Raw genomic sequence first — 27,812 nt, 5'->3', positions numbered from 1 at the left:
TCCCTCCTCATCATCATCATCCGGCTCTTGTTTTGCTCCTTCCTCCCCGGTGGCTCGCAGTGTGTTTCACTCAGGAACTGCGTGTAGGTCGGGTCTTCCTCGGACACCATGCCCCACCTGCTCCTCCCAACTCCGGCTTCCTAACGCCGCGCCACCGGCTCCGCCTCACCGACTCCTCCCGCCGGGAAACCTCCAGCACCTGCCGCCGCATCTCTCGCCACATGACCGTCACAAAGGTGAGGCTCACTTTTTCACTCCCGCTTTCCGAGCTTGTCGCTGAAACCCACCCGAGTTCGTCACACCGCGAGCGGCCGGTGTGTCGGAGTGTGGCGGCAGTCGGTGCACTGCCATGCGGCTGCAAACCTCCTGGCGGCGGATACTAACTACTTCCAACAGGATGTGTGGCAGAAAGCGAGTGACAAACATATGACTCTGTGATATTCCTCAAATCTTTTCACGGCGGAAATTTGCATGTGAATCCAAACAATGTTTCAACTGCTAACGTGAGGTGTTCGCCATTAGTTTCATCCAAACATCACGTCAGTCTGAAAAGGTTTTAAAACAATGTTGTTTGCGAAAAAAAATATTAAGACTGAAGAAAATTTAGACGAGGATAAGATGATAAACACATCTCGTGTTATCTCATATCAGTTAAACGCAATATTTAAGGTGTTTCTGCGCTGTATTTAGCATTTTTTTGCTAAAGATAATGTTTGTCTAAATGTGTTGCTTTTCAAGTCTTTTGTTCTAATGAAACTTAAGTCCATGTTGCAAGGATTAAAAGATTATATATGAGTCAAATGAGAAATTTAACAGCGTAGATGTGACAACCATTAACCTGAGCAGTTCTGTTTCACTCTCCTGCAGTGGTCAATAGCAAACCGCAGGAAGAAAAGCCAGAGATTTGGGGAGCAAAAGCTCATTATTGCTGCTTGTTTTTTGAGTGCTCTTTGGTGTCTTGCGGTTTTTGAACAATACTGACTATAAAAGCGCATCATCTGTTCAGTTTCATACTGGAAAATATGTTGAAGCTAGCTTGGATCAGTCGCCGTCAACGGCAGATTCATCTTTATCAGTTATGTTGACATAGTTGGTCTGTTAAAACGGTTCCTCATCTGTAGCTGCATTCACACTGAAGAACGGAGTGTTTGTAAAGCTCTTATTTAATGCTGCTTCACTGATATATTTCCTGACATGGACGACATTAAATTTTGATCATGTCAGCTGTCATCGAAATGACCTGGAGAAACCCCACCTCTCACCCTCCGTGTCAGCTGGGAGTGACAATCCCCCCCACCTGCTCCCCCTCACTGAGCCCAAGTGGTAGAGGTACAGCCGGTGTTTGTGCCATGTCCCTCTCTAGAGCACACATTACAGAGACATTTAAAAATATGAACCTTTGACTCAGAGTCGTATTTGAACAGACAAATAGATCCCCATTGACTATCACCTTACTGGTGCTGGTGAAATCTATTATCTGAGCCCTGCAGGGGCCACCAGCTGATCAGATGGTTTGGAGTCATTGTTTTTTTTTTCCCTCTCTCTTCTGTCTGGACGGGTGTAAACAAACTAAGAGACAAAAGAAGCAGCAGTTTGAGGGATCTGCGGTTAATGACCTGAGGCTAATAGTCTCCATTCATCGAGGGAGAAACTGAGGACTTGGTGAGGCTTCCTCAGAGGAAGGTTGATAGTGCAACCCTGGTGATGGCTGTCAGTCATGGTTCTGGTGTGGGTTAGGCACAGAACGACGGAGTCCGATATCATGCCGGTGTTCTGACATGGACTAGAATCGGGTCTGCCGCGGTCCTGGTACTCACCCAGCTACTTTAGTGGGAGCTAAATGTTTCAGCTGTGGTATTATGGATTCCATCCACCATGATTCACAAGTAAGTCCTTCTATTTGCAGATATATTTTGACTTCCGCACCTCCCAGTGATGTTTCTGTGGAAGACAAGTCTGAGGCCCCTGAATGTATCAACAGATTAGTGTAAGTAGGTCTCAACGCTGCTGATGGCACATGCCAAAATGCCACTCAGATTAAGCAAGAGGCCGCCTCGCATCCATGCACAAACAGAAAACTAGAGTTCTGTTACTATTATTTAGCTTGTCGAGTTGGAAGTCAGGATTCAATCTCCAAACTCCCTGCAACAAGAGACATTTTTGGGTGATTTATATCTTGCTTCTGCGTTGTCGGCCAGAGCCAGCGTGCAAACGCTCCACTTTCCAATATGAAGGTGTCTTTGAGTTGGTAGGTCTGGAGCTAAATCTGAGGAAGCTGGTTACATTTGCGCCCTGGCTTTTAATCATCTCTTCAAGTCTCAGCTAACTGAAGAAGCTTTGGACGCAGTCGACACGACAACCAGGTAACAGCTTGCAGTAGATGTGACCTGTTTACAGTTGAACCGGAGCTCACCTGGTGCATGTTTTCTTGTCATGTTGTAGCTTAAATAGAGGATATATGGTGGGCAAAAATGGTCATTTTAAAAATGTAAATATGGTTTGGAATGAAATATGCTGTTAAAGACGATCTTGTTGTTCAGTGTTTACTGTGTAAAACTGACAGAGGTCTGCTGTTAAGACAGTCTGGCTTTAAAAATTACCAAAAACATGCTGGCCCTTGAATTCTTGGCCCACATCTCCAGTGATCTCACACACTCTTATCGCATTCTTAACATTTTCAAATGTTGTCAAACCTGCGAGCGCCGTCTCAGCCTGGGAGTGTTTGACTTACTTTCTATAAAATGTGAGGAGCGTGTTTATCTTGTACCGGATCACTCATCAGGCCCTTTTTCTCGCACGTACCAGTCGCAGGTATCAAGGTTCAATCAGTGAGCAAACACAAAACTGCTGTTCTGATTGGCAGAAATCATCCTCAGGGATTGTTTCTCAATGTGTGTTTCAGCGATTGTGTAACGCTATAACTGCTGTCTGAGCAGGGAAAAACAGTTCTCTACAAGATCTGCTGCCTAATTCCTTAACAATAAGCCGATATTAGCCGATAATGGACATTAAATATGATATCCATTTGTTGTCTATATTCTATGGGTGTGCCTTCAAGCGAACCCTTGTAATTCATTTTGTTTGCTTTTTCCTAATGTGGCTTTTGTCTTTAACTATGAGTACATGAAAATCTTAGTATTGCAGAGACTCTAATCTTCAAGCTCCTTTATCATATTTCAAAGTAACTTATACCTTCCTTATATGGTTATGTTGCCAGTTTTTATGAAAAACAAGATGCCCTGATACTGTCCTTATCCAGTTCACGTTTTTCAGTTAGGGATGCTCGGAACTGAAAAACATAAGAAATTGGACACCCTGTTTTTTCAGCTGGACACCCTAAATTTCTGATCATAACTGCCTGAATAGCGCCCTAATCCTAATGCCGCCATACTGGTTTCATGAAATGGGTGTTTGTACCTGGTAATTCCACTGAATTACGTTGAAATTCGTAGATTCTCATGCCTTCGTGAACTCTGCGGCTTTGCCATCACAGACGCCATATTTGTTTATCTTGTGAGTCCTCACACAGGCATTTGATTGATGGAAGACCGCTGTTACTGATGGGTTGTCTGAAGCTGTTAAGGGGAAGAAAACGCAGCTAAGATCAAAACTTTTTACAGGTGCCAGCCTGAAACCTGCCTACAGTTAACCTTTTGAAGTACTGTTGACTTTAAAAGAGGATGTTTGCCACCTCAACTCTCGTCTCTAGTTTCTCTACCTGACCTCCTATTTGGATTTCTGTCCGTCTAAATTACAGCTGATGCTTCGAGGTCCTGCATGGTTTCATAGATTCATCATGTTTGATGATTCCTCAAACCTAGAATTTTTGTTTTACGTTCAGATGCCGCTAAGTTTAACATATGATGCCATCTATGGGACATTTTAAAACCTCTAGTAAAAGGATAGGTAAGGAAATAAGTGACGCATTGTTACTTCTCCTGTTCAGTCTTATGCTGGCTGCACATCTGAAGAGGTGGGATGAGGTCATATCTCGAAACCAGCATAAAGCCAGACGTTGTGTCTGCAGGTGCTTGTGTGGTTGCCATGAAATGAATCATGTGATCGTAGCGACACAACAGACCCCCGGGGCTCTGACTCCAGCCACAAGTGAGTGCTTCTTCGATTTGACCAAATAATGTTTGCTTAATGAGCTGGACTGAAGCACATTTCATTGACATCTGTGAGAGTTATTTTATGTTGCTGTCAGGACATCATGCTGTTTGTGCCACTGTTGTTGATTATCGCCATGGCGACGATGTCCTGGGCCAGCGCATTGTTGTGTTGACAAGTGCAAGAGGCCCTCTCTACTCTCACTGCTCGCGTGTCAAGTGTTGTCTTAACTGTGTCAACAAAGCCTCTGTTTCACAGGTAGCAAGTGTGAATAACATGTGGACGATGTGCTTTAAAGCAGTGATTCTTAACCATGGTTGGGCTACGAGCGCTTCCTTGAGGGCTGCTAATAGTTTTTTGTTTTACAACTTTAGGCCACAACAGCCGCGAGACGCTCAGTTTTAATACATGAGCCACATATGTTGGCAGTATTGTGTTACTGGATTGACTTGACAGCTGCAAATATGTGATAGTTAACTAAGTTCTTGTAAAAATGATAAAGTGATGGCACCCCCAACAGTAAAAACCGTTCAAGAAAGCACCTGTTGAAGCAGTTTTGAAAATTTATTTTATGGCAACACTTTCATTTACACTTTACTTGTGTCTTCTTTGGAATTTAAATAAAATGTTATTTTTTATTTTATGATATTTAGACATGGTTTTATTATATTTATTTTTTAAGAATTTTATTCAGTTTTCCCAATTTCCTCAACAGTTTGCATCAAGTGTATTTTGTATTTTTCTTTTTTTTTTTTTTCTTTAGTAAATTTGATGACTTGCACCTGGTTCTGCTGCTGGTTGGACTTTTTGATGACAAATATCTTAGCGACGATCACATGGTTTCGTGTCATTTCACAAGGTTTTGGTTTGTTTACGTGTAAGTAGATTAAATATGGTTGTTGATCACAAATGAAATCAAGAGTAATGAAGCAGTTCTATTGAATAGGCCCCGGGCCCATTTCTTCTGGGAAAGGTGGGCCAGATCAAAAAAGTTAAGAATCACTGCTTGAGAAGACTCTCCGACCAAATTCAGTGGAAACTCAAGATGATACATGTTAAGTGGACAGGAAGAAGTCGCCGCGTAGCTTTGAATTAAAGACAGGCACAGAAACTTGTTGTGTAGTAAGGTCTGTGTCCAACCCTGAGCCACCGATCCGACTCCGTCCTCTCCCATACTTGAAGGCTGTGTTAGTTTACTTGTTCCATGTCGCTGAAAATGGGACGTCGATGCAACAGTGGATTTTGATCAGACTGGATATATTTGGTTGAGGTTGAATAATCAATGTTGAGTAGATTTGCAGATTCATGCCGTTCAAGTGGTCGCTTCTGGTGGGTGGAGCATACTAGCTAAACATTGGCATCACGTTCAGACTTTGCCTCTGAATTATATTTTCTTCATGTTTCTAAGTTGTCAAATTCATGAGCATCAGCCTTCCTCCTGCCCAAAACCACCTTTTAATGGAATCCAAATTTTAGGAATATCCGATTTATATTGTTTAAAAAAACTTCTGGAGAGGTCAAATGGAGGCCTCATGCATTCTGCACTGGAGAAGCCGTTGTATCCAGCAGCTCCTTGTGCTAACTGACTCAGACTGTCCATCATTTCCCAAACACGTTTGTGCCAGAGTATTTCCTCTTTATGTTCTCTCACGCAAAACATTAATATCCGCCTTGTCCAAGTAGGATGCAGGAAACGATCCGCTGGTGGACGCTGGGGATTATTACTGGACCGACAATGGTTTGGGCTTCCTAAAAGGCTCTTATGTAACCGGAGACGGCACGTGCCCTCGCTGGAGTCGTCTCCAACTGCAGTCAGTGCAGGTCATCGTCATTTCCATATCATGATTCTTTTAAGCAAAGTGTTTTTTTTTAAACCCCGAGGCTCGGCTTGTGTTTACCGTGACATCACTCTCACTCAGATCTCTCGCAGCGGCACGTTGCTGCCATGACAGCTGTCTGTCCAACCCAGGGAGGATTATCTGCCTTCACGTGCAGGGAGGGGATTATTTAAAAAAAAAAAATTGTCCTGCGTGGAGGGTTCTCCTCACTGTAGAAGAAACCTGTGAGTAGAAAGTGGAAATGCATACAAGGAAGTGTTTTCACTTTTTATCCACTTTGGCGCTTCAAATACTCCCCTACTTAAGAGGTCAAAGGTGAAGCTTTTGTCCCTTTTGTGCCCTTAAGTTTGTCGCTGGCTGCATTGTCAATGCATTTTGTAAATTCTCTCCTACTGCTATCTACAACGGTTCTTCCAGTCGCGAGCTTGCTGGTTTATCTACGGTGTTTTTAATACATGAGTGGAGTCCATTATCAAACTGTCGCTTTCCTTTGATCAGCCATCAGCCTCAGCCATCTCTGTTTCTGGAGGTGCCACACCTGCCAAATCTGTCCAAGTTTTACCGTCGTCAGGGTCGAGAAGGAACAGCCTCAGAAATAGTCACGTTAGCATCATAAAGTCATTTTTGCCACATATTATATATTAAACTATTTATAATGTAGTATCAGTTGTTAGAAGTAAACAATTTAAATGACACATTTTTATGCCTATGCAAGCGATCTAACGTAAGTGGCCTTTCCATGGTGTCCCCAGCTGTCCCACATGACGGACTCCCGCAGCTCCACTGTGGTGCAAGGTTTGGCTCAAGTGCGCCACAAATGAATGGCTGCTGTTAATTAATAGTCTTAGACCGAAGTTTGTGTAAGGAGCAGATGTGTGGCCCGAACCTTGTACATTATTAATCGCACGTCAGTTGTGTGTCTGAGTGTCTAGTGTGTTGATTCCTGAACTGCTATTGTTGCAGTATTTTAAGTACTTGATAATGAAGTCAACATTTACTTGTTTTATCATGGAAACATGAATAATAATTCAGTGCACATTTCAAGCTAGTGTTGCCAAAGTGTTGATCATTATACCATGTTTTTTCCCAGTCGATTAGAAACCGAAGAAGAAGATCTTCAAGCCAAGTGTTGATGTCGGTTCTGTCCAGCGCCACAGCGCTTCACTCAGGTCAGCTAACAGAAGTGATCTGATGAGGAGCTTCCTGGTGAACCTGTGTTGTTGTCGATGAGCCGGGACTATTTAAAGACCTGTAAGCCACTCGTGCCGAGGAAAGTGAAACTCAGCTTGGCTGCCGTTACTACGCTCTGAGCTCGTGAGGTTTACCAACACTCTTAATGAGGCTGAGGAGGATCAGGGTCAACTCTGAGGTCAAACCTTGTTTTGTTTAATAATGAATGCACCTTCTTTTTGAATATTTATTGGAGCAGTTATCCGCTGCAAATGTGTCATTCCCAGTAATATCACTGCCCCAGTGCCGTCCAGCCTAAATTTAGATTCTTCAGATCTATTTTTTCCCGCTGCATTTTTTTCGTCTTAGTTATTTTTAGCAGCGTCAGTTACTGAATACAACAGTGTCTTTCCTTCAGCTGTAATTAATTCAAGATAAACACTCCAGAGAGCCGCAGCTCACTTGTCCCTCTGTGACTGGATCCATAGCCGTAATTATCCCCTGTCAAGTGGGCGATAAGCCGCTTATGAGGTTTTAATGGAGAAAGCTTGAATACTGAAGCTGTTTAAAACGCGTCCCTCATTTTCATTGCCTACTTATCAAGTCATCCCATCATCAGTCAGGCCCTTAAGAGGTCGGAAAGCTGCTGATCTCAATGCGAAATGACTTGTGTTCCTATAGTTTCCTCAGTTTCTTGGAATTAAGATTAAAAAATATTTGTTTATTATGATTTCTGTTATGATTAATAATAGAATATTGAATAATAGGCCACATGCTGCACTTCCACTGTGTGTGTGGCCATCTTAAGGTCAGAGTAGAACTATGAGTAGAACTACGAAACTGATAATGCTGTTATGTTTCTGTCAACTACTACTACTTTTAAGTTCAACTCTGAAGTTCTTTGTTTTAGAAATGAATTTTCTCTTTTTCCTGTCCCTTAAAATAAATTGAAACAAAGTAATTTCTTTTGAAATAAAGTTCCCTTATATCATGTTTTCATGTACATAGTTATTTCACTATGTATATTGAGAAATAATATACAATTAAATATGAGGCGATCAAACACTTTTAGCTTTAAAAAAAAAACCTTTAGTCTTGTTAGTTAATGGGAAAATATATTGTATTTAAGTACATAATCCAGGTCAAATCAGAGTCATCTGTGGCTTCACTTTCCCCAGGTCTCCAGCAGAACATCCACGGTTCTTGGGCTTGTCTGAAAACGGGACGGTACATGATTGTTTCCGGGCGGATGAATGACCTTAGAGTGACCCTTTCACAAGACCATGTCATGTTTTATCCATTTACTGCAGAGGTGTCAAGCGCCATAGCACCAACCCAAGCAACAAAAATGCTGAGTAATGTTTATTTAATTGAACTTTATTCATCCGTTCACTGTAGAAGATTAGTTGCTGCAGTGCTTTGTGGGACTACAGTGTGTAGTAAGTGGAGGGAATGTTGTGAGCATTGTTTGCAGCGATTCTAGTAATTTCTAGTAAGAAGCCTTGGATGGAGAAAACAGATTGTTGTGCACAAGTGTCAAACTAAATCAAAATTTCAGTCCAAGTCATGAGCCAAAGTAAAATAGGGAAACGAGTCAAAAAACAGTGCAACATCAGTTTCCCTTTTGATTTTTGGAGGCGATGTTTTTACAGAAAACATTTCCTGGTTGGTCAGTTGTTTGACACCTGCAGTGTCTTTGCATCAGTAGTCTCGTACTGGCCTCAAAAGCTAAAGTGTTATTGTAGTTTGCGTCATTATAGTTGCTATACCTTTTAAGGTGCTTGTCTGTATGTGGTGTTAGAGTGTCCCGTCCTCCTTTGTTCCTGTTTCAACAGATTTACAGGCTCATCTGGCTTTGTGTTGCAGTTCTTGTCCTGCATTCCAAAAATGTACAATCATCATAACCAGCCTCTTATATCCAACCTGGGAAAGTGTTAGCCTTGTTAATATTCCTCACTGTTGTGAATGCTGTGATTTCTGGATGCACAAAGCCCTTTTGGTGCCAAAGTTGATGTCATCAAGGTGATTTCACTGGCGGGGCAATTTTGATGGAAGCGGCTGTAGGAGTGCAGATCTGTTCACATGAATCAGCCGTCTGTTCTGTAGGGGCACGTTAGCCCGTGAGTCATGCAACATACTGAGATCATCCTCACACTCTTAATCATTCAACTTGGGCTTTTGTTTTCTTTAATGTGTAGCAACAGGGGTTGGAACAATGCAGAGCAGAAACATGGCAGAGGAAATGTTTCAATCCTCTGATAGACTCACCTCCAAAACATGAGCGGCTTGACTCAATATTGTCTCCTGTAGTCCTCTGCTTTGTATCTGCACCTGTGTCAACTGTTCTACTACTATTTTTCACAGGTGGCCTGAGTTTCTTTTGACTACACATGTGTTAATGGTGGGGGAAGTTGATGTTACTACTTCACAACATGCTACAGACTTACGTGCAGAAGTGAGCCAAAAGGTTCTTCTTGGAATTCTTATGTCATTCTTACACAAACAAACTTTAACTTCTGGACTTGTACTTTGTTTTTTTGCCAATTGATGAATACTAAGTCCAAATGTTCTTTGCTGGTTTGTGTGAGCTTGAAGTTTAGTAACTTCTTGTTTAGTAACTTTTCTCAGTTTTATTTTGGGGATTGTGTGAAGGTGAGAGAGAGAGAGCATACCTGCGTTGTTACCTGCGTCCTCCTACTTTCCACTTGGTTACATTAGTAGAAGCTCCTCCCAGAAGTGCTTTTAAGCACCATTGTCTTACCTTGCAGTAAATGGTAACAGTTCGTTTGTCATAGCTCATCGGGGCAGGGAACAGAAAGTCCCATATGAGCCCCCACTGGGGCTTCCTCCCAATTGGACAAGCCAAGAAAACCTCACCCTGAGCATGAGCTACCTACTGCTCTACTCTTGACGCCACTTGTATCCAGGAGATTATTCTTGTGCTTACTACCCACTTCTTTGGACAATAATACACCTGTACAGACTGAAGAGTTGTGTTCCAGACCCCAACATTGCTTGACTCAGTCACTCAGGACCTGGTTTCAACCTGGATCCTAAAATACTTATTTATGAATGTGAACTGTCTGAACAAAGTTGTCAGGCTTGGATCACGACGAGTTCAGCTGCCGCTCATATTGATCAATAGATAAATTCCAAGTGAATAATTCCGCACTGTTGCTCAAGACAAACTCCTATTTCATCACTTCAAGACCATTGTTTGGCAATAAGTGACTCAGGTACAATCCCAGTTTTATACTTGACCTTCACTTGGGCAGACGAAACCAGGTCTAACCAGGTGTTGTGTCGTCGAACACATCAGGAATGGCATCATTAAGCCAGGCACTCACTCTGTGGTGTCACAGGCTGCGACCCAGTTTCTCACAGGAGCCAGTTATTAGACTGCGGCAGTGTGATTAGAGAGCAGGTCTCTGGTCTGAACTTTGGCCCTGTCTTTACTGTCTATTAGTCTCTACTCAGACACAAAGCAAGGACATCAAGGCGTCGTGAGGAACGAGGCATCGAAGCCACGCTCAGAATTTAGTTTATGTTTACATGGAAGTGAGAGATATGCAGAAGGTTGAGGAGTCAGTGAATGTTCTCTGAGTTTTCACAGCGTGGTCTGACCACGGAGGTGGACTTTAGCTGGGAGGCGACTGTTGTTTATGGCTCTGTCAGCTGTGTGTCATTGCGTCTTATTAATTCCCTGCTGTGTGCTGCTCACACTCGTGATGGTGTTTTGTACTGGAACAGATCATCATAATGATCCCTTCTCATTACCTTTAATGCCAAAATGCAGTCAAGTTTTCCATGAATCCCACTACATTTGTCCTGGTCCAACTAGAGTGGTATGTTGGAGCTTGGCAGCTACAAATATCACTTTTGGGATTCTGAAGGTGTCAAATATGCACTTTCTCTTGCCAGACCGGCCCAGAATGCATTTTAAACATCGTGGAAAGGATTACATTCTGTCTGAGAACATTTGGGAAAGCTATTCGACTCAGGGTTTTTTGAGTCATGGAAGTCTTCCTCTTCCAAATGCTTATTACCCTGAGAGCTCTCTCTTGCAATTGACAGCTACTACATATGTTCCCTGATCTTTATTAAGTGTGAAGATGTTTTATTGTGTTGGCGGATTGCTTGAACACAAAAATCTGTCATTAAATAGGCTGGAGAAGGCGCTTTATTGTGTTTGCATTTACGCTAAGAATTTGATGCTGCTGTCTGACTGCTATGCTGACTTTATCTTGTGAGGAGTCTTCTCTTGTTTTTGTGGATATGTTGTGAAGTGCAACCTTGTCGTCAGTCTTTATAATGTGTTGCACAGGCAGCTATGCTAATGTAACATGACACACTCTGCATCCTGGCGAAAACCCTCAATAACAGTAAAAACTGAGTGTTTTCTTTCCTTCGCCAAGGAGGTTTTTGGCAGCAGTGGTTTGTCTGTTTATCTGTGTTTTAAAAAAAATTTGAAAAATTATCTTTATTATTTTGGACTACTTAAACTGATGTACTTAATATGATCTTATCATAATTTGATCTGCGTAAATTGAATCAATTGCCCATGCAAATGCTAGTAAACAAAATTTTGATTTTAGAATTTATTACTAATATCCACAAAGTGTTTTAATAGACATATTTTAATTAAATTAATGTAAATTAAAACGATTTAAATGTCCTTATTTCTTTTCATACAAATCATACCCTGCTCGCAATAATATTTGAGTCAATGTTTAAAGTAAAAAATAGTGCAGATCAGGGATATTAACAGAGCATGCTAGCTGTATTAGCATCATCTTTCTGGATCCAGCTTTTTTCAATTTAAAATTAGTGGTAATAATAATCCACATAGTAATGTCTGTAATCCAGCTATTCCCATGTGTTCAAGAGGATGTTTTTGTTCAAATTTTGTGCTATTTTTTTTTTTTTTTGGTTCACGTTTTCTCTTCATGCTGCAGAATAAAAGGGGGAAAAAAGAAAAACGTAATGTTTTAAACAGTTATTGCCATTTTGAAATAGGGTGACGTTATAGTCTTACATTTGAGACATACATAAATAAAGAGTGAATTTGGGAAGTTACTCTAGAACAAGCTAACAGTTACCACTTTCTTAATTGTCCGGGTTTTTGTAACTTCGATTTCTCTGTTTCAAGTCCTGATGGTTAAGCGAGATTTTCGCCTGGCTTGCGCATGTTTGTGCAATAACAAGGATTGATCGGCTGCCGTGAAGGCCAGCTGACAGTTTTCCCCCGACCCACCGTCCACGTTCGTATCGACCCGGCGGCCTCTTACTCCACCGCTAATGTGTCATTACGTAATGTTTCACTTTGGCCGGGAGTGATTACCAGTGCTGTCCGGCTGAAGCCCTGTGAAGTGGTTCTAGAGCAACGGAGGCGTTCAGCCAAAGTCTTGTGCTGGAGTTTTGGTTCTCTTTAAAGAGATTATCTGGAGACACTGTCTGTTAGTATGTGCCACTGAAGTCTACTTTCTACTGTGAGGTTCAGATTCCAGTGTGACAAGAGAAGGCCGAGTCAAGTAAGAGCAATGATGTGGAGTCTCTTCCATCTGGAGACGAAGGAAGAATCCGAGTTGAGCAAACAGTGAGCGGAGGGAGCGGCAGAGGGAGGGTGTGATTACCTGCTCCTCTCTCTCTGCGCTGCGTCACCGCCCCTCTCAGGGAGTGTACACACTCCTGCGCTCTCCTGCTTGTTCACACATGCGCTGGCCCTCTGCTACACACACACACTCACCGTGGACTGTGTACATCAAAGGAGCTCAGGTCTTTGCTGGGACAGGACCGTGGAATATTTACTGTGTGTATGGTGTGATCCAAGCGTGTGATGAAGAAGCAGTAGTCCACGTGGAGAGGTAACCAGCGACTTTTGCAGGAAGACTTGCTGGATATTGAGCCCAGTGACTCGTCACGGTGAGTCCAAACTCCTTCACCATTTGTTCCTTTCTTCAGCGGATGTTTTTTTTGCCTCGGAATTTATTGATCCTCCACTTTTCTATCAGTTCAAAGTACAGCGCAGAAATCCACGCAGCAGTCTGTGTGAGAGTCTTTCGCTCCCCTGCACCTTTGCGATGAAACAGGCGTGAACAAGTCCAATGGTTTAATGTTCCCTGTCAAACTTGTGATGCTGATGGTCCTAAATTGGCAACTTCCGGATTCTGCTTAGAAGAACACCAGGTGGAATGGTCCACTCTGGCGCAGGAACATTTTGCTATCCATGATTGAAGAGCCTTTGATGTCATGCAAATCGATTATTACTTGCCACCATCTTTTATTTCAATACAGAAGGCTTTATGAGTGAGAACTGATTTAAAAAAACCTGAGTGAAGTTCCTTCCCAAGGACAGTGTGATGGCTCTTAAGTGTGTGTGCCTGTCTGTGGGTTCCCAGTGATGGACTGGTGGTCCATCCAGGAGGTCCCCTGCCTCCCACCCCATGACCACCTGAGGGCAAAACAAAATGAAGTGAACTTGCCCTTGCTCATTGCTCCTTCCCTATAGTGACCACCAGTATCGATGTGATGTCACCGCTGTTGCTAACCCACCTGCACCAGCAAACCATGACAGGTGTTCATTATCGAGATGAATGTAGGGTTTGTTTGTTACTGATGGCAATGATAAATAAGAACAATGATAGTAAAAGTGTCTGTGTAATTCTTTTCATAGGTCACAAGGCCTCACCCCATATTTCTTCTCCTTTCTCCTCCTTGGATATTTTCCTTCAGGCGTTGCCATAGCTAGTCCTCTACCTGAACCTTTCGTGATCTTTCTCTGCCTGTTTTGATTTTCTAAAATGGAAGTATGAAGCCAAAAAGTCACATTAATATTCTGGCAGTAAAATTAAACGTTAATTCTAAATTTGTGAAATGCCATTATGAAGATGCTGATAGTGAAGTGTGATTTTTTAAAGCCTCATTTTTGGGCTACTTTCTGCATTATTCACAGTGAACGTGCGTCAACAGATCCAAGTGAACAGTTTTGTAACCAACCTGGAAGTGAAATCTCCACAAGTCTCTGCAGAGTTAGCATGAAATCAAGTCAACACATGAATGTTTGTGGAACGACAACCAAGGTGCAACATTGACGTTGTCCTGATTTAAACAACAGTCACTTTTAGTTTGATAGCTTCAGCGTGAAGAGCTTGTTTGTAATTCATTAAAGCACATTGTCAATGACTATGAAATCAATTAGCTGGCACACCAGATTCAGCAGTTGGTTAATGATGACCTCAGCAAAAGAGGTCGCATCAGGTCCGTTGCTTAACAGAGTAATAGCGCTTAGAAATGTATTCTGTCAATGCCAAAATAACATGAAATAGTAATTTAATATTCAAGCTCAAGCAAGTTGGTCATTTTTTGTCCAAAACTAATGTTATTTTCACTCTCAGTCTGAGCATGAGATTTTGCCTCGTCTATGGATGAATCTCCACATCGCTCACTCTGGAAAAAAATAGATCATATCAGACAAAGACACAGCTCTGTCAGATCAATCGCAGTGAGGAGCTGGTCTGGTTGATCCCGGCTTCTGCCGTCACCGGTGTGTGTACTGTTTGTGTGTAGAGGCTAAAAATAACCTCGCAGTACATGCAATATTGGTCCCCTCCCTGTGGTGCTCCTTCAAGGACACAGACGATAATGTAAGTGCCCAACTGAGGGCACTTACATTATCAGAGTCGGTGGAGGCCCCCTGGTAGAGGGGCTTTTGGGGTTCTCGGTTGGAGTCGTGCCTCTCATTGTCTGGTTAATGTCGAATTATAACTATTCTGGTCAGGTTTGCAACCCTGATCCGAGCCTGAGATGCGAACCTCCGTCCACTGTGGTCAATAAGTGGAGCGAGTGTGTTGCACTTTTAAGGGTCAACCTTGTGAGGCTGAGCTGGTCACACACCTTGGAGATGCTCCGTTCTGTTATGAGATTGACTGCTTCTTCTCTCGCACATACTTCAGTCAGAAGCGGTGGATCTCCAGTGTAAAACCTGACTGAGTCCCAAATCGCTCTTTAAAGAAAAACTGCTGGTTTCTTTAGGTTGAGAGCGCTGATTTGTTTGGAGTGAAGGAGAGCGAACTCCTGGCTGCTCATATCTTGGGCATCCGATTTCTCTCTGCTCAGAGCTGCAGGCCCACAGGCAGCTTAAGTAACTGATAGCCTGTAAGCTCAGGTAAACTTTGAACAGGGCAGAGCGTCTTAATGAGGAGTGTCTGGAGGCGAGTTATGAGGTGATTCACCATCTGGAGCTGAGGAAGCTGGTCACACTTCCGTATACAGGAGTTGTTACATAAGAGGTCTGCTTGTGCAAATCTGATGCAAATCTCGTTGTCTTTGTAGCTTCTTATTTCAAGATGGCCTTCAGTTCAATTGCAATTTTGAAACTATTTTAAGGAAAGAACGCGACCCACTTTTGTTAGTTTGATGTCTTAAAACAAAGATGAATAAAGAACGAATAGGACAATAATTTAAATGCAGATGTGATGCTGTAGATCTCCAAAGGTTCAACGTCTCTGGTCTGGCAAGGCTCAAGAGAGCCACTTTTTAAAGGGGCAGTTCAAAATAGAGTAAAAGTGGATGATAATAAATAAGATGGGCGCCTAAAGCTAACATTTTTCCTAATCCTGTGACATAAAATTCAAGAGTAGTGCACTGGTGCCGTTTCTCTTCGTCTATAATCGTGGTGCCCGGAAGCTTCTCTCTGGTCTTGTAAGCCTCCGCAAAGACATGGACGCTGATTAGATCAAGTCAGATATGATCCAGTAAGTGCCGCTTAAAGAGTTTAGTCTGCGGACACAAAAGTACACGCACTGGCTGACGGAAGCAGAAAGTGGGGCACTTTTGTGAACACTCAACACTTCTGGTTGTTTTTGTGGTTCCAGAGAGAAACTGTTTGTACATATGCTGATGATGCCACGATGAACACCTCCAAATCAGTGCAGCTGACAGACCCAAAAGATGATATTCAGCAGAAACATCTGTGCGAAGTATCAAGTCTCCTTGTTAGTTTCTTTCTTCTCACCCAGCAGCAGAAGACAACACGGTCTAAATTTGGGAGTGACTCATTTGCAAATGCAAATCCGGAGGAGGGCAAGTGCCGAGGAAGCATCTTGTCTGAGAAAAGGTTCATCACAAAGGATTTTAGGTCTTGAAAAACTTCAATTTTGCTATGGAAGGTTGCCATGTTGGGACGTTGCAGTGCCAACAGCATGAATCTGAGGAGTTTAAGCCCAAAGTGTGGCCCCCGGGTCTTCATGGGGCCTTTTGCCTGAACTTGCTAGGCCTCATGACATTTGGTAAAAGAGTTATGTTCAAATATTTAACCATGCCGGCTGTAAATGTACATTTTTATCATTTCATCACGACCATTTTAATGAAAATTCTTTTCATTTGGAAGTTTTTTTTGTCATTCCCCATGGCTCCTTTTAATATTGAGTGAAATCATGTGCTTTAACAAGTCCTTTCACCAGCAATTAAAATAGCATTTCACTAAGATAATCATCACATAAGTGAAAAACATATATGTGTATATATATGTATATATATATATATATATATATATATATATATATATAGGACCTGGGTTTGCTGAGGTTGCCGTGTCTGGTTATGCGGAACTTCCTGCTTGTGTATTATTCTTATAAGCCTGAAAACAGTTGTGCTTTATTCAAAATGCTCTTCCCATCGTCCGCCCCTCTCTCCTCCTCCCTAATTCATAAGTAATGATGGTGCAGCAGGCAGCCTGGTCGAAGAGCAGACAAGCTGGCTGGCGAGTTCTAGTCCCAGTGGAATAAAGCCTTTTAGCTTTTAAAATAATGACCTGTGCATCGATTAGATTACAGCTCCGACGATGTTCTCTTTCAACAGTCATTTACAGGTACATGGACGTGACACTTCTTCGATCTCTGTCTCACTATTGCTCGGTGAGATGTCTCATCAGAACAGACCTTAGAAGAGGGTGATCTTGAGAATAAAACCAGCATGTATTCTGCTGTGCTCGTGGTAAATGATTTATGAAAATGGCTGCCCTTTAATGCTAATGCTGACCTCTGTCAGGAGCTGTGATTTCTGTTCATGTAAGTCACGAATCATATTTGTCTCCTTCCTGCTCTTGAATGAACAAGTGACTGGCGATGACCTAATAAAAAAGACTGAGGTGGAAGGTTAATCAGGTCTGTCAGATTACATACTGTAGATAAGCGTCAGGCGGTGAAATATAAATCCGCACTTTTTATTGACATCAGCCCCACCTTTTGGGGGCGTGGCTTAACTGTCATCCTGCGCTGAGCTTCGCTTCATATCAGATCTGGGCGAAGTACAGCCCGGGGGTCACGTGTGACCCTTTCCCTGCATTTATACTGGAGGTCACAGGAGGTCAGGCTGAAGCTATCAAACTGAGCATGAAGAAATGTTTTCGTTGTTTGTCACGATACCATTTTGATTCAAAATGGTAGCTAAGACTTGACTTCTCTGGCTGCCATTTTGTGTTTTTGTTTTTCTGCTATCATTGCTAATTATAAATCACTTACTTCTCACAAGTTGACAAATATTTGTGCTTATTTCGTGTCCCTAAAAATAAATTGAAATACTCAAGACGTTCTCTACTTAAATATTCACATTTTTATGATACATTGTACGTTAAATGAGAAAATATCTATGTCGAACACAACATTGGATCTTCTTTCCTGTTTGTCCTTGTTACTCTACACATCCTGTCTCGCCGAGTATCATTTGTAAAACTAGTATAATTTTTTTTTTCATGATTTATTTTTTTTACTCACTATATGGTATAAAAGTTTGCCTCGAAGGATGTAATGTAATGTCACTCCCCTTATTTATTCTATCCTAAATATGTTCAACATAATTCCTCCAGACACTAGGAGGACCTCATGAGTCACATGTTTAGGGTCATGTTTGGAGGTGAGGGGAAGAGGAAGCAGAGGAGGTTTGAGGGGAATGGAAAAACTTGGGTAACTGGGGAGGAGTGGGCGGATGGATGTCTGTGAAATGCATCTATTAAGAGTGTCATTACAATCCTAGGACTCTCACATGCTGATTTGGATTGTAGTATTTATTGTGGGAAGTTTCACCAGTGTGACTGGTGTAATATATTTGATATGATATGCCAGTATACGGCATAAATCAGTGGGTTAAGGCCCCGCGAAGCTGCTTTTTGGTGGGTTGTAAGCCTCTCGCAGGGCGAATGGATTTCAAATTTTATTTTGAAAAGTTTGGGTCACACTTCTCATTTCGGGGTGATGGTGAGCAGCATTAATACAAACTGTAGAAGTTTTTTTTTGTCCTTGACTGACCTCTACTGTCCCTCCTGTGTCCTTCCCAGATGACATGGCGTCCTCAATACCGCAGCTCCAAGTTCCGACACGTGTTTGGGAAAGCGGCCACCAAGGAGAGCTGCTATGACGGCGTGCCAATCACACGCAGCGTCCAGGACAACAACTTCTGCACCGTCAACCCCCGTTTCCTGGCAGTCATCACCGAGTGTGCGGGCGGGGGGGCCTTCCTGGTGCTGTCCATCCATCATGTGAGTGTCTCCGCCCACCCTCGTCATCTCACCTGGCGAGCGTGTTGGCGCTGAGTGAGTCTGTCCCGTAAAATCCTTCTGTGCCAGGCGACACATCTGAACATGAACTCTGTATCTGTGTAGTGTCTTCTACAGCAGGCTGAATGATGAGGTCAGCGTCAGAGCATCCGGTTTACAGCCAGCCTGTTGACGTGTCGGCAACTAGACAAGGTTTATATAACACAAAAGTATTCAAGCATTATTTAGTTATCAACTCCAGGTCATGCTGCTGCTATTGAATTCATTTTTCACTAATATTTTTAAATTGATGGTTTGTAAATGCAGTATTCAGAACACTAGAAATCCTTTGTAGATGCCACTTCGGGTGGTTCGCTGTTTGTATGTTCTCCCAGTGCTTGTGTGGGTTCACTGTCGTAATATAAAATAATGGAAAATAATGGTTTCCATTATTTTGTCCAACCCCTGTACATGGGTGAATTGAGTACCTGCTCATGGTGATGTGGGTTTAGACTCTTTATTTCACACATTGAAAGCCTGAAACCGGAGATACTAAAGTCACCACACCAAATACACTCCAGCAAGTGGCCGAACAGGATCCACTCCTGTTGATTTTCCTGAAAGTGACCATGTTGATTCAGGAAAACAAATTTGCTTTCACTTGTCGTTGACCATTTAGAGGAGGGGCGGGCACTCAGGTCCTCATCGGGCCGGGGTGGTGCAGGTTTTTGTTCCAACCGATCCAGCACTCACAGTTTAACCAATGAGGCTTCAGCTGAAACACCAGACTGACAAGCTGGTTTGGACTTTTCAAATCCCCTCGGGCAAGAGCCTTTCATCCACTGTCCTGGAAGGGACATTCAATGTCATGAGGCAAAGGGAGTCCTGCCACCACTTCCATCCATTTCTCCTCCATGATGACACCTGGGGAATTCTGCCTCCACGGCCATGTCACTCACCAGCTTTCCATGTGGTGAGATGGTACGGTCACATGGGACGCACCAAGAGTGGAAGGAGCACTTGCTGAGGTTCTCATTGGGAGTGACTAGAAAGGACAAGATCAGACGTTGAAATTGTCGAGAGGCCAGATGGTTTGATAGTGTTGCTCGAAGAATGTTGGAGAATGTGCCCCCCAGAGGGAAATGAAGAGCAACCAAGAAGGAGAAATTGCAACGATGGGAAGTCGCAAGCGTTGCTCTAGGCTTGAGAATGGAGGCAGCTCTGGTTGTTTTGTCTGAAGGTTGAAAGATGAGACCGACTGTATCGCTCCTTCACACACCTGCAAAACATCAGTCTTTCACTGAAGCAGCCAAGCGATGATGGATAAGGTCAAGTCTTTAAATGTGCATGTTGAAAAGTACAGCAAAAATATATACCCGGGCGGTAAGATCAAACAATCAAACGCCCGGCCAGCGTCAAATCTCGCCGGTGTGTTATCAACTTTCTCCGAGCGCCGGAATTGCACACGAGCTAAGGAACAACAGAAGTCATCTCCGGCCCCTCCCCCCTCATCTGTGTGACTCCTGGAGATGAAACCTGAGCACTGCTGCTGTCTCATCCCACCTGTGTGTCTTGACAAGTGACAAAGTGGCTAATGCACCTCAACACTGAAGCGACACAGATGGGCTTTGTGTTTGCTGTGGTTGCACTGATAGCTATGACATCACAGCGATCCAGGCTGCCGGGTGTTTGTGTGTGTGCGCGCGAGCATGTGTGAGTCAGATGTTCTTTCTATGGAGATAATGAGCTGTCAAGTTGAGGCGGAGGATCTGCTGAGTCAGTGGGTCTCCTCAGAAGCCTGAGCCAATTAGGAGCGAGCAGTTAACCGACCTGTTACTTGGTTTTGAGCCGCTTTTCAGGAGTTTTTCGGTTGCATTTTCTTAAATGTCTACACAAGTATTGATGCTGTTTGGTGTTTCTGCGTTGCAAGTGTGAATTATTATTGTCTTGATTCCAGACGGGTAAAGTGGATCCGCTCCACCCTCGGGTTTCGGGCCACAAGGGCAACGTGCTGGACATCAAGTGGAATCCCTTCAACGACTGCTGCATCGCCTCCTGCTCCGAGGACACGACGGTGCGTCTAAAACTGGTTATCTCTGCGCGGCGCCCAGGTCACGCTCCTCCTCACTTTAACGATGAAGACGTAATTCCTGGCATTCCACAAACTGACTCCCTGCGGGTTAAAAGCATGACACTTATTTAGTGTGTATTCAGCAGTGAAATATGGTCCTGCGCGTTTGTGTTGAATTTCCTTTGCGTGCGTTCCCAGGTGAAAGTGTGGGAAATCCCGCCTCATGGTGTGTTCAAGACCATTACGGTTCCGTGGAAGGAGCTGCAGGGTCACAGCCGCCGGGTGGGCCTCATCGAGTGGCACCCCACCGCCAATAACATCCTCTTCAGCACAGCCTACGACTACAAGGTGACGATCACGGACAGAGGAACTGATCCTGAAGCAGCTCTGTGTTTTACGATGCGGCCAAACTGGTCACTGCAGCGCAAACGCCACATCTTTGCTGCAGATTCAAGCGCGTCTGTTGTCATCCATTCCAGAAGCTTGTTTCGCATTCAAAATGGAATTAAAATTATCTTGTTATTTTCTAAGTAAATTGTTGATTTTACAAATGTAAAATAATGTATAGTAATATAATAGATTTGGATTCTTCAAGCACAAAATGTCGCCAAGATTCATCTTCAACATGTCAATTAAAACAAATCAAGGGACAAACACCAAAATAACAAACAAAATGAAGTCTATTGACGCTAATCTCCATACTGTCATTCAATATCCAGTTGCTTGTTTCGACGGTCAGGGTGTAAACATTTCTCTTTTTCATTTAAATTCATCTCGCGTGTCATTGCGTGGTGCACCCTCAGGTCATGATCTGGAACCTGGACTGTCCGGAGCAGGTGATCAAGAACCCGGTGCGGACCATCAGCCACCACACGGACGTGGTCCTCTCCATGTCTTTCAACACAGACGGCAGCCGGCTGGCCACCACCTGCAAGGACCGGAAGATCCGGCTGATGGAGCCACGCTCAGGGAGCCTTCTGCAGGTCTGCGTCCTGGACTGTGATCTGCCGCAGATTCATGCTGTCAAACTGGTTTTATGAGGCTTCAAATTCTGAATAACTTTTATATTTTTGATGAGGAAATGACTGTTGAGGAAGCTCATAACTCAAGCAAATACAAACTTTAGTGTCCAGGTGGGAATCTATCATATTCCTTTACCGCCTTCCTTCAGCCTTAAAGCGACTGTTTGACAACTGAGTTATAGAAAACGGTGGAGCCTGTGGATGGCACCCTGAGGAGACAGAAAATATTGCGTACGTGGCACTCTCACCTCACAGCAAGCCCTCCGGCACCCTACAGCCAAAACTGACACCTCTGGCCCGACCCAGACCCCGGCATAGTTGCTCAGACCCCCGGGTCAGACCACCACTGTCTCACTCTCTTCTGCACCTATACCTGAAGCAGCCTGAGCGAGTGCTGTAAAACTTTAAACACCCCGTCCAGCCTCCACTGTAGCCTCAGAACACAATGCTTAGATGCTCCTTTTCCTCACCATGTCAGGCGAATGGGCAAGAGCGGACCGGAGCTTTAGCCTCGATGTGACGTCTGTTTCAGGAGGCGAACTGCAAGACCCACCGGGCCAGCAAGGTGATAATTCTGGGGAACCTAAAGTTGATGCTCACCACAGGAACGTCCCGGTGGAACGACCGGCAGATAGCCCTGTGGGATATGGTGAGTGTGTCCTGTGTGAATATTTCTTGATCTGATTCTCGGAAGGTTCGCGCTTGATTCCAATCTAAAGATGGTGTTTATGTGACATAGCAAGTTTTCCATGTTCCAGGTATTTAGGTGAAGCGCTGAAACTAAAGCTTCTTACCCCACTGGCATCAGATTTGTATGTGTGCGTGTATTTTCACTTGGCTCCAGTGTGCATCTTTGCTATTGGATGGTGTTGCGATCATTCTAACACAGGAGAGAAACAATGTTGAAGTCTATTAACAGCAGGTATCAACAAGCTTGTGTTCATTGTTACAGGGACGACAGCGTGAAAACACAACTGCCAATCAAGTTGTGAATGAATGATGCAGTTTAAAATGACTAAAAATGATCATATTCCATATTAGGCAAGTGCCATCTAGTTAAATATTAAAATCCTGTCCTTCAAAATCAAGGTCGATGGTCAATATATAAAGACATTTCATTCTTATTTTTCACTTATGTGACTTTGTCGTCAATAACTAAGTTAGTCTATAACTTATTATTTGTTATTGAGTTTTAAAGCAGTAATGTCACGCATTAAAACCTGCACAATTTTAGAGTCCAAACGCACCCTGGTGGATTTCAGTGAGAACTACGAGGGCCAGTGGCATGCGGCCAAATGACATGCTGCCAAACTCACCACCGCTGAAGCGTGGATTGAGTGCACGTCCACTGTCATTTGTCTTTTCCAATAGACTTGTTTAAAACGCTAAACGTTTTCTCACAGCTTCTCCAGTTCACAAGACGTTGCCATCTAGTGGACACACCTTGCCAACAAACCCTCCCAAAGCATCACAATTCAAGGATATGGAATTGTATGTTCACAACCTTCCACTCCAACTGTGTTTGTTTATTTTTTTGTACCGTGAGAGGTGGATTAGGGCTCAAGCCTGGATTAGGGATTGGACTGCGTTTGATTCTGTGCATCAGATTTAATCTCAAACTGAGCGCTCTCCAAACCAAAGTGGGTCTTTTAAAGTTGTAATCTTGTTTGTGTGTTTGCAGGATGATATGTCTGTGCCTTTGTTAGAAGAGAATCTGGACGGCTCCTCTGGGGCGCTTTTCCCTTTCTACGACCCCGACACCCACATGCTGTATCTCGCTGGCAAGGTCAGTGGCCGGGGTCGCGCGACAAAAGTCCATCAACGGACGGAATTCATCCAGAAATTCCTGTCTCGTGTGTGTGTTCCAGGGTGACGGGAACATCAGGTACTATGAGATCAGCTCAGAGAAGCCCTATGTCCACTACCTGACGGAGTACCGCACCATCTCGCCGCAGAAAGGAATGGGTGAGAGTGACAGGCAGTGGAGGGGTGACGGCAGGTTACGGAGCCTCAAATGTGTTGCTGGTGTCCCTTCCGTGTCCAAGCAGCTGCGATGCAAATGAAAGATTTGACTACACAAATGTGTAAGGAGAGTGTGATAATGAAGGCGGAGTTATAACCCAAGCTCACTGACCAAGAAACATGAAATGATGAAATCATATTAGTTTCCCTATAATCCTTTGTTCCGACCACTGTCTGAGAATGTTATCATTTCTCTAATACAGTTAACCCTTTATTGACTTCACCATCTCCACACGTATGTTCAAGAGAATCACCTGCACATGTGCAGGAGTGACTCATTTACGATTAAAGACATTGATCAAACTGTGTCTGAAAATAGAAGTTTGACAGCTTCCCATGTTGGATGACACATTGCTGAACACACCCACCTGCTGCGTCCACAGAGGGCGCTGTTGAGCGGTTACAGGCTCAGTCATTAGGAAGTTGGTTTGCATGTGTTGTTTTTAACATTTTGTAACATGAGTCTTGCTCAAAATCATGCAGCATCGAGCAGTGACAAAGACCAGCTGGGTCTCAATAACTATGTATGAAATAATCTTCATATTCATCATCCCAGTTAGCTATTTTAGAGTTCTTCCTCGAGTAAAGTTGAATTGAAGCCTATCAAAAACTCATTATTATATTATGACATCATATATTGTTTATTGTATTTGTTAATTGTTATATTATGATATTTATTTATTATTACACAATTACTATATTATTATAATAAAATTACACAATTTTTCAGATTCTGATATTCTACCATAATGTTCATTTATTCATTCTCATATTCTACCATAATATATTTATGTATTTATTATAAATATAATATTATATATATATATTATATATTTATTATATTATAACATGATATTATGTTCATTTGTTTATTTGTATATTAAAATGCAATGTAATAATAAAATACATTAATAACATTATATTATGATCTAATATAATAAACCCCAGTGACCTGGATGTGGTTGTAGGATCAAACTTTTCAGAGTCTCTGAAGTGTCACTCTTGTGTCCTCCCGCAGGCGTGATGCCGAAGAGAGGGCTGGACGTCAGCTCCTGTGAGGTCTTCAGGTTCTACAGGCTGGTGACAATCAAAAGTCTCATCGAACCCCTGTCCATGATCGTACCCCGCAGGGTGAGCCACAACACGCCAGAGGTTAGAGCCGCGGGAAAGAGGCGGGTTTATAACGGTGAACTCCTGTGCGTTTGTCAGTCGGAGTCGTACCAAGAGGACATTTATCCCATGACGGCCGGCAACAAGCCTGCGCTGACTGCTGGGGAGTGGATGAGCGGCATTGACAAAGGTCAGAGAAAAAACTCATTCATACTGTCCACTGATGGAGGATAAAACAAAATGTTCACCTCCTGCATGATGGCTTCTGTTAAACGGTTGGACGCCGAGCTTTGCAGCGTTTTTTGACGTTTTCACTCACCACTTCCAGGTCCAGCGCTGATGTCGCTGAAGCCCGGAAACCAAGAGGCAGAGTCGTATTCAGAGCTCAGCAAAGGCAACGGAAACTCGCTGGACAGCCGGCGGCCTCCGAGTCGACCCGGGATGCTGCAGCTTTCCTACATTCAGGACCAGCTGGGAGCCGGAGACGCCGTGTCCGGGGGCGACAGGTCACCGGTCAGCAACGGAGACGACCCGAGCCTGTGTTCGCCGCCGAAGACTGAGAGCGAGGTAACACTTTTGGTACATCTGTGAGAGAGCGCAGGAGGGTGAGCTCTGCTAAGCGTGTTAACTTGCATCTGCCTGTAGCTGCGTCTGAAGTTCCTCAAGCAGCAGGAGGAGATCCGGCGGCTGAGGGAGCTGCTCAACCAGAGGGACGTCCGCATCAAGCAACTGGAGCTGGAGATGAAAAACATCAGAAACTCTCAGACCTCACTTTAGGACCGTTTTTTTCCCACTCACTCACATGCTGCACCTGAACTACCAAACTGTTTACTGCCTCCTCACGCTGTCCTCACCGCCGCGCTCCACCACACCCCCACCCCTACCTCACCCCCCCACACCACCGTTACACTTGTGCTTCCAACTGTTTCACACACTTTGTTGTAAATACACACCTTGTACGCTGTTGTAATCATCAGAGCTATGCAACGTTCTCCTGGTCTTCCGTGCTGCAGAGACTACAGGACCTGTGACTGAATGTTTGCAGCGTGAGCTTCGTGGTTTTTTTTTTGTTTTGTTTTTTTACACTCTAACTACTGGAAACGGAGGCGACCGCGTGCTGGGACGAGTGAGAACCAACTATTTCAACCAAGTCTTGAACTCTGTTTTAAACTTTATAATTTTGTTTTACCAAATTTATTTTTCTTTTGCTTTTTGTGTTCATGGCTACGATTTGGTCCAAAGTACTAAATACAACAGCCCATTTCATATTTTAAGGCTAAATCTCGAGGGTCAGAAATTTAAGTTTGAAATGTCCTGTTTTTTAATTTTTAACCATGTGCTGTTTTAGAATTTCACATTTCCTTCATTTTAATTTCATACTGTGAATAAAATATGTTAAAAATAATGTAAGTTTTCAGATTTGGAGATAACAAACCAAAGAAAAAAATAATTATGGTTGTTTTATTCATATTTAAACAGCTTTGAATTTTAAGAAATATATATATTGGCATATCGAAGCATTTAAAATATCAAAGTTACTGCCGTTTCATACATCATATTTGATCAACAAGAGACAAATGATGGGAATGAAAATTGAGTCATAATTTAGTTCCATTTAAATATCCTGTTTCTATATTTAACCCATATTTCCAGTAAATCAATATCTGGAATAACTAAAATATTTTAAAAAGTGAAGAAATATATTTTACATTTGGAAAATGCAGGATTTAAAATTCTAAGAAAAGTTTAATATTTTGACGTTTTACTATTTAAATAAACTTGAGTGAAAAGTATTGATATGCGTTTTGAGACATTCATATTTTGAAATTCCTTCAGTGATTTACAGTTTCAGATTAGAACGCGAGCTGACATGGAGTTTTATTTTTGTTTGTTTAACGTCGGCTCATCATTGGAAGTGAATGTTTATGAAACTCTGGGATTACTTCTTATAAATTAAATGACTGTTCATTTTAGTTATATTTTATATTCTGAATGGTACATTGTACGTCCGCTGAAGAGGCAAGCTGGTTAAAACTTTCAATTGAGAAATGTAACTCACTAACTTGGAGCTACAAAAACAAATGCTTTCGTGATGCCAAATGGTTTTTCCAGATTACTGTTTTATATTCCATTATTTTTATTCTCTTGCTTTGCACCTCAGAATTTTGAATCTTTCTCTGTGATTTTTTTTTTCTATTGTTTGGCCTGAAATGGACTTTGATATTTAGAGCTGCTTTGTCTTTATTTTTTTTATTTATTCCAACTGTGTAATTCAGTACTACATTTGTAATGTTGATTTCAAACACTGCTTTGGCTTCCCTCAGATTGAATGAGCTACTACTGAACTGGACCAACGTGTCAGACCGGTCCAGACTTTTACTGCCAGGCGACCTCTCGGGTCAGATTTTGGCAGCTGTGTCCCCCTCAGGTTGTTGTGGACAATGACGCTTAATAAAGATAGAGAATGTTTTTGAGGCAATACAAAGTTAAAAACTGCATTTTAGTGAGGTTGTTTTTTGTGTGGAAAGACAGTTTCTAAAAAAAAAAAAAAAAAAAAGCTTGGCTTGGAAACAGAAAAGAATCTCAACATTTTCAGAAATCCAACTTTTGTTCAGCCTGGAGCTCCACAGTAAAATATGCTGCTTGTCTTGTGAACTAAAGCCTTGACTGTGAGGTGTCCTCCCTCTTTTGTAAAAATGCGGGTGGAGACTTCACATGATGGAGATGATATTCTCCAAACAACTTCAGCCTTTCATTAGAAAAGTGTGGAATCATTTCAGTAAGTTAAAGCTGAGATCCTTCCCGAAGTATCTTAAGTCAGGACCAGTCATCCTGGTGAGACTGAGACAGAGTCATGATGGTGGCTCAGGCGTCTTGACAGGATGGCGATCTTCCGGTGGGTCTAACTGTGAGGAGGGCCTGGGGCAGAGCCGGGTCAC

General features: G+C 42.9%; 1 protein-coding gene across 2 annotated transcripts; it reads left to right on the top strand.

Annotated features, from left to right (window-relative positions):
- The first annotated feature begins 1 nt into the window (after nt 1).
- Nucleotides 2-25,954, top strand: coro2aa (coronin 2Aa). Of its 2 annotated transcripts, none has more exons than XM_053855271.1 (12): nt 2-236; nt 18,451-18,651; nt 20,606-20,722; nt 20,918-21,067; nt 21,523-21,702; nt 22,274-22,390; nt 23,423-23,527; nt 23,610-23,706; nt 24,782-24,894; nt 24,973-25,063; nt 25,202-25,440; nt 25,519-25,954. In XM_053855271.1, the coding sequence occupies exons 1-12, from the start codon at nt 222-224 to the stop codon at nt 25,648-25,650; spliced, it is 1,557 nt and encodes a 518-aa protein (XP_053711246.1). In that variant the 5' UTR covers nt 2-221; the 3' UTR covers nt 25,651-25,954. The 2 variants fall into 2 exon arrangements, with proteins under 2 accessions (XP_053711246.1, XP_053711247.1); XM_053855272.1 differs by lacking the exon at nt 2-236 and adding an exon at nt 12,843-13,040.
- Nucleotides 25,955-27,812: the final 1,858 nt, after the last annotated feature.

This window comes from Synchiropus splendidus, chromosome 2 (genome assembly GCF_027744825.2).
Source record: "Synchiropus splendidus isolate RoL2022-P1 chromosome 2, RoL_Sspl_1.0, whole genome shotgun sequence".
NCBI lineage: Eukaryota > Metazoa > Chordata > Actinopteri > Syngnathiformes > Callionymidae > Synchiropus > Synchiropus splendidus.
This window is presented reverse-complemented; position numbering and strand designations above follow the sequence as displayed.

What these genes read in the sequence shown, in the direction of transcription:
- coro2aa (XM_053855271.1), top strand. An exon ending in TGGTGCTGTCCATCCATCAT is followed by an intron (nt 18,652 to 20,605) that starts GTGAGTGTCTCC and finishes TCTTGATTCCAG; the next exon opens with ACGGGTAAAGTGGATCCGCT. An exon ending in GATGAGCGGCATTGACAAAG is followed by an intron (nt 25,064 to 25,201) that starts GTCAGAGAAAAA and finishes CACCACTTCCAG; the next exon opens with GTCCAGCGCTGATGTCGCTG.